At 39.1% G+C, this 13,529-nt stretch overlaps 1 protein-coding gene across 1 annotated transcript in view; it reads left to right on the top strand.

Moving 5' to 3' along the window:
* Positions 1-13,529, top strand: part of PKHD1 (PKHD1 ciliary IPT domain containing fibrocystin/polyductin) — a 256,426-nt gene that overhangs the window by 179,055 nt on the left and 63,842 nt on the right. Inside the window, exons 55-58 of the mRNA XM_066993217.1 lie at positions 1,870-2,022; positions 2,401-3,279; positions 4,411-4,567; positions 8,880-9,040. Of these exons, the coding sequence (XP_066849318.1) occupies positions 1,870-2,022; positions 2,401-3,279; positions 4,411-4,567; positions 8,880-9,040 (1,350 nt within the window). The remainder of the gene's footprint in view (positions 1-1,869; positions 2,023-2,400; positions 3,280-4,410; positions 4,568-8,879; positions 9,041-13,529) is intronic.

Here is a 13,529-nt window from a genome sequence, read left to right as displayed (position 1 = left end):
CTTCTGAAGCATGGACCTTCTGTCTCAGATCTCACCAAGATCAGTTTTACTTTATTGATACATATTTATTTCTCTGCGTGCTTTTTTTCTTGCTGTCTTGATACCGCAAAACTGATGGTAAAAAGTGCACTGAACATCTGATTCTAACAAGAACATCTTGAAAGAGAGACAAACCAGTGCTGAATACTTTTGAAAAACTTACGGGTGCTTCATGTGTTAGTTAGAACTAGTTAACACAGAGAGAAAATAACTAAAAGTTTAGAGGAAAAATATATTTTTAAATCATTTACACTATTTTTGTGGTGTGTCAAAAACTGAAAAATTCACAAAATTGCCCTTTTTCATATTGCAAAACATAATATTCTTGGAGAGTCAAGTAAAAAATGTGATTGTGACATGAAACTAATGTATTTATTACCTAATACATAAATAGATATAAAATCTGTGTATTATGATCACAGAGAGATACCTTTATTACTTCACTTATCATAGCTCTACTCACTCACTGTGTAAATTATATGAGGTCTATATTTAACTGGAAAAAGAGATGCACTGTTAATAATTTATTTAATTTTATTTTAGCCTACGAGGTAAAATTATTACTCTCTAAGTAGTAAAAATAGATCAAATTCTGAGGCCTTAAACCCAGGATTTTTAAGGTGTTATTTTTAAATTTAGTCTTTGTTTGAGCTAATAGCTAGAGAAGCAAGTATGATCAATGAAAAGGTTCAGAAATATTGTGTTTTAAGTGGTTACAGCTACTCCATTAAATTAAGCGTCACTTGGGACTGTGCTGTGTTCTACTGTCATCCGTATTTCTACTTGACAGTAGCCTCCATGGCAGTTTCATATGACAATTGTGTTTTTGCAAAAAATGCAGTTCAAAGATGTCTAGGCCCTGTTTTCAGTAGTTAGGGCATGGCCTTTCTTTTCGTGGACGGAGGGAGGAAACTTTCCAGTTGGTCTCATGGCCGGAGGACAATTCTTAGCTTATTTATTTCACTAAGGTAGGTATATAAAGTATATCCTGAGGTGAAATGACTACATGCATTATCGAGTACTGCTATAGTTATTAGACATCATAACCAAAAAAAAAAAGGGGACTGATAGAAGAATTAAGAGCAACACAAATGCTGAGATTCACCTAGGCAAAAGTAGATGTGTAAAGTAAATGTTCACACACAAGATATGTGTCAAAGCAGAAAAATACGTACTGCTTGTTTATATTTTATTCTCCCATTTAAGCAGGTTTATAAAATAGATAATGAATTACACTTGAGAATTGCCTCTTTCTCTCCATTGTACATAAAAGTATTTTGGATAACTGAATTAAATCTGGAGATACTGAAAGTCACCAAAGGTGAATTCCAGGCTAGATACCTGCATAGGCTCTCTCAAAGGACTCATTTAGAAAGACTTTGTTTTAGGAAATACCTGCAACCAGATATCTGTAGGAAATTGCTTTTTAATGCTGTCATTGGTCTGATTCTAACAAGAATTCATGGAGATAAACTCTGTAGTGTATCTGTACTGAAGAATATCTCCTGCACATATAACTTTAAAAATGAAGTGTGAATCTGTTCATTGATTTGGCATCTCCACACCGCAGGGAAAAGATTGAGCACCTTCTTTTTCTAAAAACAAAATATGTTGGTAAAATATAAGAGCATGGTGAATATTTGATAGGCAGGTGGCCTTTCTGTTTTAGTGTTGATGCACGTAGATGGTGCTGGAGGAAAAACCCACCTGAATGTCAGTGCAGATTCTGCAGAGATGCTGTGCATAAGCTGTCAGGCTGGATATTCCCCAAAGCACTGGTTTATAGGTATGATAGACACTTATCACATTTTGTCGCTTGAAACTCCCTAGGCCATTCCCATGACACAGAAGACGGTAGACACATCCGTTTGGCGGCAGAAGTTGGGCTCCTGACACGGAACATACAGATCAAGTCTGATGTGGCTTGCGCTGGGAGGATGCTGGTGGGACATTTTATGGATTCTAGTGGGAGAGAGTTTGAAGGTAGTAGCGATTTACCTATCCTCATCAAACAGACCAGTTCTGCCCAAGAAAAAAACTGTTTAACAGCAGATGTATCCATTAGTATGTACTTTGCAACAGGTCTAAGCAAACTGTGGATGTATGACTGACATTCTTGAAACAGGAGCATAATAATACTTCATAATAACCTTGGAACACATTTGGAGGTGCTGTTCTCTGATTTTTTTTTTTTTTACTATAACTTTTTACATATTTGTAAACAAATAGCCAGTACTGGCAATACACTGACAAAGACTGACTGCTATTACATGCCTGAGTGCTGTCTAAATAGGTGTTATTCTTAAGCAGTTCTTAGGTAGTTCTGGAAGCTTCTATTTCACTATAGTTATCTCATTACAGGTGTCCTTCAGCTCTCAAATATTGAATTTTTGAACTTTGGACCTCCTCAGCTTTCTGCCATTGAATTCAGAAACATATCCCAACAGTCCTCGGTGGTGTCATCCAGCATTCATGGTAGCTGTGGAGGTGGCATCAAAGCAGTCATGAGCAACTGGATCTTGTTGCATGATAACATGGTGTTCAACACAGTTGGACCTGGCATTGATTTGGAAGGGCAAAACCATTCTCTCATCAGGAACCTTGTTATTCTGAGCAGGCAACCAGAGGGCTTGTTAAACTGGGTTGCTGGCATAAAGGCGAACCTTGCCGTTGGTGTCTCCCTCTATGGCAATGCTGTGGCAGGATCTGAGCGGATTGGCTTCCATATCAGGGGCCAAGACTGTTTGCTAGATGGAGAGTATTGCAGTGAAAATGTGGCCCATTCAAATCTCCACGGAATTCATCTGTACAGGGGAGATGGTTTTCCGACCTGCACTAGAATCACAGGTTTTCTATCTTACAAGAATTATGACTATGGTATGATGTTCCACCTTGGAAGCAGTGTCATTATGGACAATGTGGTGCTGGTGGACAACACCGTGGGTCTCATGCCAGTATTATATTGTCTCTATGCCAAGCAGTGTCACACAGGGAAAAGATTCCTAGAACTTAGAGACTCTCTCATTGTCGCAACAAGCTCAACTTTTGACTGCATCAGTGACAGGATCAAGCCTCAGGCAGCTGACCTAACTTCCAGAGATCGACCACCATACTACCCCCGAAGAGGCCGTGTTGGGATTTTATGGCCTACATTTACCACTATGTCCAGCCAGAGGCCAGAAAACCCATGGCACAAAATTGTTCATTGTCCAAAAGTGCTGGGACTCATGAAGCTGAAAGGTTGGTCTTCCACTTATATTGGCCAGACTATTCTGTCACTGTCTTGATTAATTTCATTTTACCAAGGCTGAAGCTTCAGTCTTTCACACCTAGTTGGACATGAACATTATGTTGGACCTAGACATGGACATGGTAGGGAAATCCTTCTGAATGCTTCTTCAGTTGGATAGAGTTAAATACATATTACTTGGTATTTTTCACTTTATCTACTACAGTGCAATTATGTGCCAATTTGTTTATTTTATCTCAGACACACCTCCTCTTCTGTGCTAATTATTTTTCCACTTGATGCATCTCTATGAACAGCAGTTATCTCTAGCTAAATAAAGATGCCAAGTTTGAGGAATAGCACACTTCCTATACAATTTGCATAGAACACGATGACTGCAGCTACACAGAAGCAGTCATGACTTATTGTCATAAGGAATCATAATTTTTAAAGACTGCAAAAGAAAGATTTCCCAGTTATCTGTCCTATGTCTTTGGTTCAAATTTATTGTTTCCAGAATAATACTTGCATAACAGTAGAACTTAGCTGGCTGCCGTAGTGGAATCTAAATACTTCCCGGATTTTCATGTCCTTTTCCCTTACTGCTATCCACTTTTGGAAGAAAATGCATTGTGCTCTTTTTACTGAAGAATAAAGGAGGCAGAGAATGACAAATAGACTTTCCCAGTGTCTTACAGAAAATTTGTGGCAAAGCATGGATTTTGTAGCTGTAGAAGATCTCAGTGCCATAGCCAACCATGTGTCACCAGCCACAGCTCATCTTATATTAAAATCTGGCAAGTGAATAAACCATCTATGGCAGCTTATCTTTAGACTGGTTCTGACTGATTCCAATACAATCAATCAATCTGTCTTGTGTTTCTTTCTCACTTTATATTTGATTGCATTTCCTGTGCATGTCTTGGTTTATATTAATTTAAGATATAACTTCAGGTATGGTGTATTCTAAAGCCAACTGAAGGTCTAGGTTAAAGCAAATAGTCTGTTTTAAAAATGATTTTCATGTATATATGGCAGCGATTTCACATAGGAAAGGTCACAGAATGGAGCTTTTCTCTATATAATTATTGCATTTTTTCTCACTTCTTTTTGTTCCTTGGTCTTTTTTTAATCCCTGGTAGATGTCACATTTACTGGTTTTACAAAGAGCTGCTATAGTGAAGACAGGGATGTCTGCATCATGTCAAATGCTGACCATTTCATGCCCCTTATCACAGCGGAGAGATCGAGGATGTTACATGTCAATGAGAAGGACAAGTTTTACTTCCATCCAGCAAGGTAATGTGCTTTTTAAGAACCTTTTTCAATGGTTTCTGAAAAAAAAAATTAAAAAAATCAACTGTAAGTCTGGCACTATCTTCACCTCTCTATCAGCTGTCTTAATTTATCTTAATGTTATCTTTAAAAATATAATTATAATTTTATATAATTTTATATTATAAATAATAAAATAAAAATATGAAATAATGTTATATTATAAAATTTATCTTATTGAAAGTTTAAGCAATTAGTTTAGACTGAGTGTCTAGGTTCAGAGCAGTCCCATCCTTTGTATCTGTCTCTTCTCTTGTACTGCTCCTGGCTGGCAAAAATGAAAAAGCTCAGACGTCAAACAAATATGCGCAGAAAAACTCAAATCCAAAAGAAAAAAAAAAAGAAAAAAAGAAAAAAAGAAAAAGAAAGAAAAGAAAAAAAGGTAACTGTTAGTTAAGGGCAATTTTTGAAGAGTTGAGGTTCAGATTCTGTCAAGGTGCATCTCCAGACCAATCCTCTTGGATTTCTTCTCTTACTGATGTTTGTCTAGCAAAACATGGTTCATATATCCTATTTCTTAAAACTCTGTCCCGAGCATCTCTGAATTTTCAGCCTCAGGCTTCAGAAAATGTCAGGACCTTCACCAAAAAACCCTGAGATAGGGAATGTCCTTTTGGCTGGGGAAGCAGAGCTTGATTTTTGCCTGCGAGATCACATCAGAAATGTTGATCAGTACCAGGCAGGCTGTGAGATGTCAAATGATTGCCAGAACTGCTCCTGCCCAGGGAGAATATCAGCTGTGTGTGGAGAAACACGGAGCAGGGAGGGAGAGAGCTTCGTCTGTAACCTTAAGTCACTGATGGCTGTAGCAGTTCAAACATACCACGTCCAATGGAAACCACATGCCAATTTATTTATTACAATGGGTGAACACAACATAGAGGCTATGTCAAGAAAGCCTTGAAGTAGTGGAAAAAAAAAAAAAAAAAGAAATCCAGCATGGACTCCACTTGCCAGTCAAAAATAATTGGAGGTGTCCCACGCTGCTATGTTTAGAGCCCCTCCAGCCTTCTGCTAGAATTTTTATTTTATTCTATATTTTTGCTTTTTGCTTTGGGCGTTAGTTTGTGTGTAGATTTCTGAGACCTGTCCAGCTTGTCAGCTCACGTTATGTTTCACTCTTGTATCCATCCCACAATATTATGCTATTAGTGAGCTGCTGAGTACGCAGCCCACTGCAAGAGCTGGTGATTTCAAACGTGATGAATGCATGTGGATTACAGAATGTTTTCTTAGGGCTCTGGTAAACCTCCGAGGGAGATTACATCTCTCAGTGCTCCTCATGCATTATCTGCATGCATTTATTCAGTCCACCTTTGCAACTGCTCTGCTGGATCCAGGCTGTGGCTGCATTGTTCTGCTACAGCACCCTGACAGGATATCTTGATGAATATCTCCTGTCAAGGTGATAAGAAGGTGAGCATTGCCTTAGAGCAAGAGAGGAAATAGAAACATCAGGGAATATGGCAAGAGCATGAAGTGCTTTACTTTCCTACTGGTGGACCTAGCCAGCTGAAATGCTGGATCTTCTGAAAGATGCTGAAGAATTGCACCAGCTGTCAGAGGAACTTTCTCTGTTCTCTGCCTCTTTCAAGTAGTGTTGATTGGAAACATTGGTCCATGTGATTCTCTTTCCTTAATATGGATCATTGCCTATTTGACTTTGCTGCACTCATAATGTCACTAAGTGTGTTCTTCCAACTTGGTCTCAAGAAATTCTAAGTTTTCTCCAGGATTAAAGAGTATCCATGTAGCAATCTGAAGATATTTCCATGGACTTTGCTGGAGTACAAGTCATTGTATCTCACTATGTTTTTGTAATAGGAGCAATACGGCCAATTGTCTAGCTCCCTTAAACTGTGTTAAGCATTTAGTCAAAGACCAGTTAAAAACAATTAAGATCCTCAACAAGTGATTCTGCTCTCTAAACTTTAGTGATCAAAAAATTAGGCATGTACTCTGAAGAAGACACTCAACTCATTTTGTATTCAATAGTGATGCTTATCTAGAAAGTGATTCATTCTAACTCTCCTAGGTGTGTGTCTCAGGTGAGGTGAGTTCCTCTCCAACAAACCTGTCCTGTGTAGACACTTCCCTTTGTGGAAGCCAGTCTTTAATGATATATGCAATTCTTATTTATTTATTTATTTATTTATTCCAGGAGTTTTTATGACTATACTTATAATTTCCTCCTGAGAATATACTGGTGTTAGAAGTTGAGTTTGAACCCGTTTGAAAATTAGATGTAATTTGCTGAGATATGCTCTCATTCCCTCCAAAAAGAACTTTGTACCAGTTTGGACTAACTTTGAAACCCTTTTTCTTTTTTTTTTGTTTAAAAAAACAAAAACAAAAAACAAACAAACAAAAAACAAAAAAAACAACTAGGGTTTAATTCTATTCTTGGGACCTGAACCTATCCACTTATCATTAGAAGGAGAGAAATAGCTACTCATTAGCTGGGAGACAGTACTACAAGATATGTGTGACTGTATGGTGAAACTCAAGCATAGTTTTGAGCTAAGTTTCACCTACACTTCACTTTATGACCATCAAAACCATCAAAATGACACTGAATCTCCAAATCCAGTTTCTTATTGCAACATGAATTAGGACAGTGATCTTTTCAAACAGTTCCAAACAACTGGATATGAGAGAAAAACAACAAGCAGGTTTTATAAGAACTTAAATCATTATTCATTGTGTCTTATGGGAATGGGATTTCTTTTTCAAATTTGCTTCTGCTCTAGAAATGTTAACTGGCTCCCTGACCTGCAACAAACTTCTCTGAATTCCTAGCAGAAGTATTTTATTTTATTTTATTTTATTTTATTTTATTTTATTTTATTTTATTTTATTTTATTTTATTTTATTTTATTTTATTTTATTTTATTTTATTTTATTTTATTTTAATTTTATTTTATTTTATTTAATTTTAATTTTATTTTATTTTATTTATTTGTTATTTTTTCTAGCAAAGGCCATTAGAACTGGAATTTTGGCACTGTTCAACTTCTAGCATGGTCATTGGTTTGGCATTAGCTAGCTGGCATTGACCCAAACAATTCATGGCCCGCATCTGGGAATTGATCAAAGACTTTTCCAAAATGGTAGCTTGGATGTGACTGTCCTATTTAAAAGGGAAATGCTAAGGAAATTTAATAGTATAGACGTGGACAGACTTTACCAGCTGATCTCCTAGGAAAGGATGGGCTCTGAATAGGTTTATTTGAGTAGCTGGAGTCTTTGTGGTCTGACTAAATCTGTTCCCTGTTTGTCCCAGCAGTCTCAAAGCCTTCAGTTAGGATGTGTGCTCCCTGCTGGCTCCTTCTCTCATTCTTTCTGCCATTTCACCTTACTTGAATGTTACTTTCTTAAATGTTTTCTCCTGCATAAACTCAGTTGCTCATGGGGAGGTGCAATCTTCTGGCCCTGTAGAGGATTCCCCCTGTTTCAGACTACAGTGCTAAGGACAAGACAAACAGGTACTACTGGGCAGCCTGTGATTTTTAACAAAATGCTATGTAGGCACACACCAATCTGTAAACAAAAATCAATCCATCACCTGGTGGAAGTGAAGAGCAATGCCTGGGGAGCCATTGTCCCATATCAGCCCTGCACACTGCAGCAGAGGCATTCCTGGTCACTGTGTGGCAGCAGCCAGCATGTTTCACCTTCACTCAGTAACTACAGGTTTCATCTACCATGGGTCAAAAATTAATAACACTTGAATACTGGTGGTCATATCACTGCTGTTCCTCAAATCAGGAAATCCAAGAGGGAGCCAGAGGTATTCAAACTGCAACAGCTGGCTCCAAGGACCATGACAGCCCACACTGGCCCAAACAAACTCCAGGGAGCTTGAAATTTGGGGACAGGAGTTACACTGGAAATAAAATGATTTTCTCTGTCCAAACCCAGCCAACATTTGGTGGGAGAGCATGCAGATTTCTCTCTCTTATTTCTTTTTCTTTCTTATTTTTTTTCCCTTTCTTTTTTTTTTTTTTTGGATACCAATATGCCAAAATACAAAGATTGCTGCAGGATTTCTTTACAGAACATGCTAGACATTGACTAGTCTGCTTAGATTTCATTCATTTTACTTTATTTTTCATTTTCTGTCTTTTCATGGGCATATGAGTTCACCTAGTAAATTTCAAGGCATTGCATATATGCACAGAAGTGTTTGTTTTCAGTGTAAATAAGTTGCAGATAACAGCACAGCACAATTTCTTTTTGTCTGTCTCATAATAACACTACCTCTCCTGCCTGCCAGCGTACAGAACTCTGAAGACACCATGTTCCCCGAAAAGAGTTGCAAAGGTTCGAGGAAGGCCCTTTTCAAGGATTTGGATGGAGGTGTCCTGGAGCTGGAACCACCTGTTTCTGTTTTCCCAAAGTCAGAATTTGAATGGACACAGTTCTACTTGCAAGCTGGTAAGTTCCTGTGCTGTCTGGAGTGCTTGCACAGTCATGCATACACTTGACCCATGAGAGGTAGGTGCATCCCAGCCTTTTATTGAGACCTGCAGCTGAGGTCTGCGCGGTTATGGCCCCAGGTTGTGTGATGCCTTTTCAGGATGGAAGTAGTGAATTGCGGTGGAGAAGTCTGGGAGATCTCATTGCACAGGTCTGTGTCCACCAATGCCTCTCTGCCTTCTTCCAGAATCGCATCACCTGGGCATCCTTATCCCCGTTAGGGTTTAGTTTATTCATTTTAAGACCAGATCAAAACTTACCTGCCCTTTGCAAAATTCTGTGAGAGTACTGAGTAAGACTTGCCATGTAACTGCTACGGAAGTGCAAAATAATAACAACAATTGGCACAGCAAGGATTTTAATCCATGTCCCACTGAGGAGATAATCAAGCTGAAAACCCACTCCAGAAGTTTAAAGACCCCTCTCTCTGGTTTAAAAGGGCCCGTTCTGCTCTGGAACCACTTTCTGAAAGTTCACACAGCAAGGCTCCATTCTCTTTCTGATTAAAACTCTGCTCTGTGATTCCAAATAAACTCTTTAATTACAATTAGTATTTCCTGCGCCTGCTGCTGACGGCGGCCATTTTGCTGAGAAGGCGCATCATTTGTGACTCCAGCGGTATGGGAGACTGGTGGAAGGGACTGTAATTAATCCTGTTTTCCATCCTGCTCTAAAACTGATTAAACATGAGAAGAACTTTAATCTTTAAACAAAATGTCTAATGCGTACCCAGTAAAGGCTTTTTCTCTAAGGATCCCACTCTAACTGGCTGCTTAGAGGGCTGATTAATATGTTGTCTAGACACAAGCACACTGATTTTTATTCTACCTTTTCTGCCCTGATTATGAATCACATGCAAATGCTAATATCCTAGCAGTATTACCATTTAGCACGTGCATATTAATGCACACATACTTTTGCATACAGAACCTATACTTTATTTAGATTCTCACCATTTTTAGCACACCCTGGGACATAGTCATATGAATGCCAGGAATCCCCACCATCTAAACTGCACTGACAGTGCAACCTGCGCTCCACAGGGTTTATCTCCTTGTGAAATGGAGGCGACAGCATATGGTAAATGCTGCCTGCCTCCAAGGCTGTAACAAAATTGCTGTGTTTTCTTCTTGCTGCCCAAATATGAATGGGGATTTTTTTCCCCTCTCTTCACAGTTTTGTGTTTAATTCCTCTGTATTTCTCATTCTGACCTGAGGTTCCTTTCATCTTGAGGTTGACATTTGGAAAGTCACAGCTTGATGCTGAGGTGAATTCATGGTCGTTGTCTTCCCTTCTCTCCCCCCTCTGTCACCCTCTTGAAAGTTGTAACACTGAATATTTTGCACATTGATATGCAGGCTCCCATAGTAGATAGCAGAAAATGCTCATCTTTCCTTCTGTGGGGCCAGATTGCCCCTCATTGTGGCAGTGCTTCAAGGCCAGAGAAGGTGGTAGCACTATTCCCAGATGATGCTGATAAGCAGATTTTGGCCCTTGGAGTTCTGCCTGCCTTTCCTGAATCCAGATGAGTGATGTTAACTGGGTGCTCTGTACCCACCTGCTGAGCCTCTCATCCACATACCCACCTGGTACCTTGTTAAACCAGAGTAATTCCAGTGACTTCCAGCAGCTTGATCAGAGCACTGCTGTGCAGTGGTTATCTGCTAGCCTTCCTAAACATAAAAAGAGGGATAGTCTTTTCAGGGAGCTACACAACGTCTTTGCCACTTCCACAATGTGGTGACGTGAATTTATCTGAGACTCGACAGCTCTGGCTTAATTGCACCTTCATCCCAATTCATGTGTGTATTCCCCTTAAGCTTCCAGTCTGCACAATCAGCTTGAAACTGTTGGTCTTCAGCCATTTCTAGATATTCTGCTTACTCTAAGGGGAACAAAGCCAAAACACTCAATATACTTCAGAGTCACAAAATCTAGTAAGACATTTTCCCTGAAGAGCTCCATAAGAGAGGCTGCGAGAGCTGTAACAGCAGCACAGTGGATCATTCAGAATGATATTAATGTTCCTGAATCCATGTGATGCCTTTAGTTGAAGACACAACTGATAGAGAATATATATATCATTTATATACATATGTGCCTTTGCAATAGGCCAAGGAGGGACCACGTGGCTTCCTGAGTCCTGCCCATAGCATATGGGCAGTAGCAAGCTGTGTAATGTATGTTTAAGCATGTAGACGTTTTTTTTATTATTATTATTTTTTGTCTTACTGTGTGTCTTGCCTTTTACCTCCTGTGTTACCTTTTGGGTCATAGACCAGGTCTGTTTATTGTGGCTATCTGTAGAAATGGACTTGTTCACATAAAGTTTAAGTTTTAGCTTTCTGGAAAAAACACAGAATTCAGAAAAAAAGAGAAAAGAAAAAAAAAAGAAAGGAACAGATCCAACATTTTTGTTCTTATTATTTCTGCCAGAAGAAAAAGTAACAACAACAAAAATGTGTTTGAGTAAAACAAAGCATAATTATTTTTTATCTAAGGCTACTTTTTGCTCTTTTCTTCCTTTTAGATATAATGCTGCAAAAGTTTAGAATGAAATGTTTTCCAACAAAACCCCCTTAAATCATGTATGAGGAGCTTTCACAATATAATTTTTCAAACTACCCAAAACAATTTAATGAGTTTAACATGAATTTGTAATTATTTAAATCTCTTTGAGCTGCCCTTTTTGGATGACAAAATGTTTTTTTCTCCCAGAACTCATCTTTATACCAAACCTCTTACAAAAGAGCTTGGGGCCAGGCCTGGAGCACTAAATGGTACCATGATACAGGAAATTCCAGAATCAGAAGCTGTTCAGCAGAATTAGCTATAAACATGAGTCTAGCAGAGGAATGAGGGATAAGTGAACAGTTCATGTACTCAGCTGATTTCTGTGTCCAGGTTAAATGCCCTGCTCCACGAAGGAGAACTGATAATACCATCGTTCTGTAGTTAAATTTCTAACAATTTGCTGCTGGCTATCTGCAGTATTTATATGGACTCTGTTATCGGACTGTGTGAGTGCTTCATGGTAACATAACCCACTAACAGTTCCCGGTAGCACTGAGATTCATTGTCTTCGCATGGTGGAAATGTAGCTGAGGACCAGAGGATGGTAGAAAATTCATCTGACCCCCTCGTTCATAGCCTCCAGTGTCATCTCTGGTGAACTAGGAGAAATTGACACCTTATGGACAGAAGTTGGTGGGCTGATACATCCTCCTCAAGGCCTCTGTGCATACCAAGAGAAGTACAGGATGGCTGAGCTCCTGGTGGAGGCAAAGAGTTGAGGAAACACCTTGCTCCATGGCCAGTTGACAAAGGTGTTTTGCTCATGATGCTCCCACAGGGTATGATCCTCAGTGGAAGTAGCATCTCCGTCATCGTACATACCTGAGAGACGAACCCAAATCTTCCAAGTTGTAGTTCAGAGCCTTCAGACAGATACATTTTCTTACAGCTGGCAGACACATTCTAGGCATTTTTAAAGCAATCTGGGCTGAAAAAGCAAATCTGAATATCTGAATAGTTGTTGGTGGAGTCAGGAACCTGACTCAGTGATGAAGTGACTAAGAAAAGCAGAAATGAGTGAATATTTCTTTGTCTCTGTGCAGCCAGATATTGAGCATCAGTCATTTAACAACTTGTTCTTTTATCCTGCCTGATAGGAGAGGTTTAAGATGGTGCTATAGATGGAGAAATGGGAATGTGAGTAGGGAAATGCAGAAGGTAAATGGTTTCCAGAAGGGAAATGGTCTGTAATATCTAAACCTACAGAACTGTTTTTCTCCCTAGCTAGAGGGAAGAAAAGGACTTTCCAAATGAACCTAAAAGATTGCAATTTGCTATATGGGTCCTTAATCTCAGCATTAAAACATTTCCCTGCATGAGCATATTAAAAAGCAAATTAAACGTTAAAGCATATTAGACATTAAACATTTCTCTGTATGAGCAGGGGGCTTAGACCAGATGACCTCCAGAGGTCCCTTCCAACCTCAGCCATTCTGTGATTCTGTGATCAGACTGTGAGGCTTCCAGACGCCAGGGTAAAACAGCAGGAAGCCCGGTTAGTGTCCTGGAAAATTCCCATTCGTGGAGGGAGAAATCCAACCCACAGTGATCTTGTGTAAATCCAGAAGTGAGTCCTTCCTGTTCTTACTCTTCTCCTTTAGCATGGCTACAAATTTAGCCAGAAGAAAAGCCTTCCTGTGTCTCGTGAAACTGTTAATTATAACTCAGTTTCCCGAAAGACTTCCAAGCTGGTTTCTGTACAGATACAGAAGATCCTTAGGTTTGCATGACAGCGATTTCTTTGTATATCCTATTTTACGACTCTGCAGCTGATAGAGTTCTAATTCTACTAACTTTTGGTCGTCAGAGTAATTCTGATGTACTGAAGGATTAGGAAGTGCAAGGCTGTAGAATTTAGCCATCATGCAACTT

The sequence above is a fragment of the Anser cygnoides genome, chromosome 3, assembly GCF_040182565.1.
Source record: "Anser cygnoides isolate HZ-2024a breed goose chromosome 3, Taihu_goose_T2T_genome, whole genome shotgun sequence".
NCBI lineage: Eukaryota > Metazoa > Chordata > Aves > Anseriformes > Anatidae > Anser > Anser cygnoides.
The sequence above is the reverse complement of the archived record's forward strand: the minus strand, read 5'-3'. Positions and strand labels throughout refer to the sequence as shown.